The sequence below is a fragment of the Talpa occidentalis genome, unplaced genomic scaffold, assembly GCF_014898055.3.
Source record: "Talpa occidentalis isolate TD23 unplaced genomic scaffold, MPIMG_talOcc4v2.1 talOcc4.9, whole genome shotgun sequence".
Lineage (NCBI taxonomy): Eukaryota > Metazoa > Chordata > Mammalia > Eulipotyphla > Talpidae > Talpa > Talpa occidentalis.
Window position 1 is genome coordinate 111001057 of NW_023605305.1, and position 4718 is coordinate 111005774.

The 4718-nt window shown below is 55.5% G+C and overlaps 1 protein-coding gene across 1 annotated transcript; it reads right to left on the reverse strand.

Annotated features, from left to right (window-relative positions):
* Window positions 1-305: 305 nt before the first annotated feature.
* NHLH2 (nescient helix-loop-helix 2) lies at window positions 306-3420 on the reverse strand. Its single transcript, XM_037500659.1, has 3 exons — window positions 3298-3420; window positions 2569-2891; window positions 306-897 (listed from the first exon to the last, which is right to left on the reverse strand). The coding sequence occupies exon 3, from the start codon at window positions 887-889 to the stop codon at window positions 482-484; it is 408 nt and encodes a 135-aa protein (XP_037356556.1). The 5' UTR covers window positions 890-897; window positions 2569-2891; window positions 3298-3420; the 3' UTR covers window positions 306-481.
* Between the last annotated feature and the right edge of the window lie 1298 nt (window positions 3421-4718).

Consider the following 4718-nt stretch of genomic DNA (forward strand, 5'->3'; position numbering starts at 1 on the left):
TCCGAATGTTTGGTGATTTGTCAATTAGAAAAAAAAAAAAATCCCAGACAGTCTAAAGTTATGAGCCTCTTCTCTGAGCTCTGCCCTTATTCTTTCAAAAACCCGAAGGTCTGCGGGAGATAAATGCAGGAGAACTCAGAGTCTCCAGTGAGCTAAAGCAACAACCCTTAGGGGGCATCTAACGCCAGGAGGGGAGGCCTGGAGGCAGCTCGTCCCAGGTGCCATCGCCAGGTTCTCCGGGCCTAGCGCACAGCCCCCTGCCAGGCCCGGGGCTCGCCGGACCACCCCACTTCCAGAGTCAGGAGCCTTCCCTCGTCGCCCTGCTGACCAGCGAGAACACACCGCGCGCTTCTCTCTCTCGGGTCCGTGTCTCTCGCGGCCTCCCCGCCGCGCGGCCGCCCTCGCCAACCCAGCTGCGGCCGCCGGGGTGGGTCGTCGGGCCCCGACTTCCCCGCCGGCGGCCTCCCGGGGCGCGCGCGGCCTACACGTCCAGGACGTGGTTGAGATAGGAGATGTAGCAGATGGCCAGGCGCAGGATCTCGATCTTGGAGAGCTTCTTGTCCGGGGGCAGCGTGGGCAGCAGCTTGCGCAGCTCGGCGAAGGCCAGGTTGAAGGCCTCCACGCGGATGCGCTCGCGCGTGGCGTGCGCCGAGCGGTACTTGGCCGTGGCGCGCCGGCGCCGGCGCTTCTCCTCGCGGCTCAGCTGCTGCGGGTGCGGGTAGAGCGCGGCCCGGCTGCCGCCTTTGCCGTCGGCCTCGGCCTCCTCCACCGGCTCCAGGTCCGACACGCTGCCCAGCACCTTGGCGTCCGCGCCGCCCAGCGACTCCGGGTCCGAGTGCGCCGAGCTGGGGTGGTCCGAGTCGGCGGCTTGGTCCGGACTCAGCATCATTTTGGAGGCTGAGGGGGAGTCAGAGAATCAGTCAATGAACGGAATCGGGGTCGTTGGACAGGAGGGGCGCGGGCCGGGCCGGGGCGCAGGCCTCGGCGCGTCCCCGGCCGCTCCAACAAGGGCGAGCCCGCGGCGCCGAGCTGGCCCCGCGGGGCACCGGGGCGCGCAGAGGGGCAGGCCCCAGGGCCCGAGCCTCATGCCCCCTCCCGGCGCCCGAGTCGGCGAGGGCGCGGCTGGGCCCAGCCCGCATCTGGCCCCGTAAAGCCCGCGCCGGGCTTTACGCGTCCTCAGCTCAAGCACCAACTCCCCAGCGTGCCCCCCGCTTCTCCTGCCCAGACAAACGAAGGATCGCGAGCCGGGGGCACAGCTGGGTGTTGCCGGGGGCCGGGGAGCCGCAGACGGGGCTGCCCGCGGGAGGGTCTCGGGCGCAGCAGCCGGAGCGCAGCGGCGGCCTCCGGCCTCGCGCGGGGCTGGGCCCTGGGGGCCGGGGCGCGGCGGCGCAAACCCGGCCCCGCGCGCACAGGAGAGCCGGCCGCAGCCCGACTGCGTGCCCGGGCCCTCGTGCGTCCCCGAAATAATAAAGAAGCGACTAGACAAACGCCGAGGCGCCTTTCAGCAGAAAATTGACACTTGCGCCCTCGCAGGCCTCCAAGCGCCATCTGTCACGCAGACAGCACACGCCTCGGGGGCGCGGCGGCCGGGAGGAGACAATGCGCCCGCCGCCTGCGAGCCCCTCGCGGGGAGATGCCCAGGGCCGGGCGCCGCGGGAGGGAAGGGAGGGCCCGGCCGGAGCAGGCGGGCGCCGAGGGGCGCGGTCCCACCCGCGCTGCTGCTCCGCGGGCCAAGTTCGGGGGCTCGGGGAACCGCAGTCGGGAGCCCGCGGCTGGCCCCGGGCCGCTGACCGAGGCCGAGCTTCGGTCCTAAGGGTCCAGCTCCTCCCGGCCGCGGGGACCCGCCGCGCCCAGCGCCCCGCGCCTCCCGCGAAGGGGCAGCTCCCCGCCGTGGGCTCCCGGCCACGCGCATTTCCAGAAAGGGACCCGCAGGGGGAAGGCACCTGCCGGTGCTGGGCGCCCCGACAGCCCGCGCCCGGCGCGCCCACAGGCTGCGCCCCGAGCCCCGCGCGCGCAGCCTCGGCGCCCCTCGCCGCGGGGGAAATGCGCGCCCGCCACGCGGGGAGGGTTTGCTCGCAGGGAAACAAAAGCCAGGACAGGCGATCGGGGCTGAGCGCTGCCCTTGCTCAGGAGCGAGTTTGGCTCCAAAACGGCTTTCATTTCCCGGGGAGCAAAACAGAACCTCCAAGGCAAAATAAAAACAAACGCGCCAGGTGAACTACGCGTGACTCCCCACGGGCTTTGCCCCGGTACGTTTATAAGTGGAACAACTTGCACCGACCCAGTCGGCTCGAAAGGGAGTAAATAAATAGGCGCGTAAAGGAAAATCACAATAAGCCCCAACATAGTTGTAGTTTGGATTAAAAAGTTCCTCGGTTGCTCTCCAAGCTTGTTCAGTTTTCCTCTAGAATATATATTCTCTAGATAGACATGTGTTCAGTGTTCCTAAACGACATGTCGTGTGTGCATTTTATTTCTTTAACAGTCACCTGAAATACATCTGTAAATGCAATGGGAAGCATCTAGCGGACTCCAAGCTGGAAAACAAATTATTTAAAGGAACCTTACCTTGTGAAAGCCTTTCTGATAATCCTTTCTCCAATCTTTTAGTTAAAATTCCAGGGAATAGCAGGGAGAAATTCCGAAATATATTAAAAGCAGCAAATATTTATTACACTCAAAAACGAAAAAGCAGCTGTCATCTCGCCGGTGTCCACAGCGAGGGACGAGAATATCTCAGGATGTGGACGGTGTCAATGTTCACTTAGTTGATAGCTCAAAACCGCCTTTTCCTTTTAATTGTTCTCAAACATTTCGGGGAATTCGTTGGTTTTGTTTTTTAAACGAGGTGTTGAAAAGTCTCGTGCCTTTTTTTTTCCTCTTCTAGGTCTCTATAAATAACAAAAGAGATGCAGAGATAAACACAGTCACATCAAAGGGCTGATTCCTCCACTTTCTAATAGAGGAAGAATCAATAAGAAAGATGCTTAAGAGAAGATTCCGCTCCTGTCGGGTGCCTTCCCTTCCCTTAACACGCTGAGCAGAAACTGGGGAGTGCAAGGCAGAGATGCGATCTTGCTCAGAAGTAGATTTTTTTTTTTTTTTTTTGAGATAAGGCTTTGTTCAGCTGATGTCTCCCCAGTTCCCAGGCACACAATACTGTAACTCGGGGCTAAGGTTGCCTCTTCCTCGTCCCTCATTTACTTGTATGTTGTATAAACAGGCACCTATTTCCAGTTTCAAAGTCTTTCCAGGCTGGGTGCTATCTCCCACCCCACACCCTCCTCCTTTCTTTACCTTGAGCAAAATATATATAGTCAGTGGCTTGGAGATGCTTGGAGAAAGGTTGGTGAAAAGTGAACGTCTCTCTCGCAGTAACAGTGACAGGGAAGCAGAGAAAGACCGAGCGGGTGGGAGAGCAAGAGGCAGAGACCCGTGTGTGGCTTCTTGGCTCTCCTGGTACCAATTGATTCAGCCTGGAGATGGTGGAAGAGATAAAGGCTTAAGAAGGGGGATGGAATTTTTTCCCCTAAATTGATATTTAATGGGAAATCCTATTGGACAGAAACCTGGACACGAGTCACTTAATTGGACTTGACATCTGTCACAGTGTGGGAGGTTTCACAGCCCAAATATTTTAGCAGATCAGATTCCCACTGAATCTGTGCCATAAAATAGAGCAGTTGAAAGCAGTCCATGATAGAAACCTTAGCCTCTAAATAGTCTCTAGCCGTAATCCGACTATTTCTCTCTTTCAAATTATTGATGCAGTATTTAAGTGCAAATCAGCGACATACATACCGACTGGGGAGAAATTCTCCTGGCATATTACAAACCGGTATCTTTCCTGACTCTTTAGAAAAATATTCTTGTCCAGAACGTGGGAATATATTCCACATAAGGGGCTGTAATAAATATATTTAGATACGCAACAGTTACCATTCATTACTGATCATTGACATTGGAAGACATTGAAATGAGACTTGATGAAGTATATGCATTTTTTGAGAGCTGTCCTGCCACCAGATTAATATTTCAATGTATGATAAAAAACCTTTCAGTAGATTGTCATGTTGGAACTGGGAACAGAATACAGGTATTGTAATTTCAAGAACCACTACATGAGACCATTCTACTTTTCCAAATATGTTTGTTTTCCTCCTTACCTGCTCATTTATTCAGCTAGAATATGGCCTACTACATGTGTTGATTATTGCGGTTCACCCTTGCTTATTGCAACATGTGAATATTTTGTTGTGTAGAGTGCAGAGGGCTAGTAAACACACACAAATCACTGGTGAGCCCCAGCACACAATGCCTTTGCCTTACACGACCCCCTGGCCCTGAATTTATATGACTTATAACACAAGAGAAAATCTAGTTGAATTATTTTGCCATTTTATCCAGGACTGTTAGTCACCATCTATTACCTATTATTTGCAATCATTTTAGGTGTTTTTTTGAATGTGCAAGCTTAGAAGAAGTAAAGGCTTGTTATAGACTTATACCCCTTACCTCCTGGGGGAACATTTATGGAGAAAAGTGTCCTCATTTTTTCTCCTTTATCAATTTGGTCTAAAAACAGGTTTTATTGCCAAGGGAGGGGATGGATGGGCCACCCCTGGGAGTGACCCTCTGGGTTCCTCATGGCCGCCAGTCCTGTTTGCCTTTGCACGAATTTTTCATCCTTTGGGAAATCCCTGGACCAGAATGGGTTG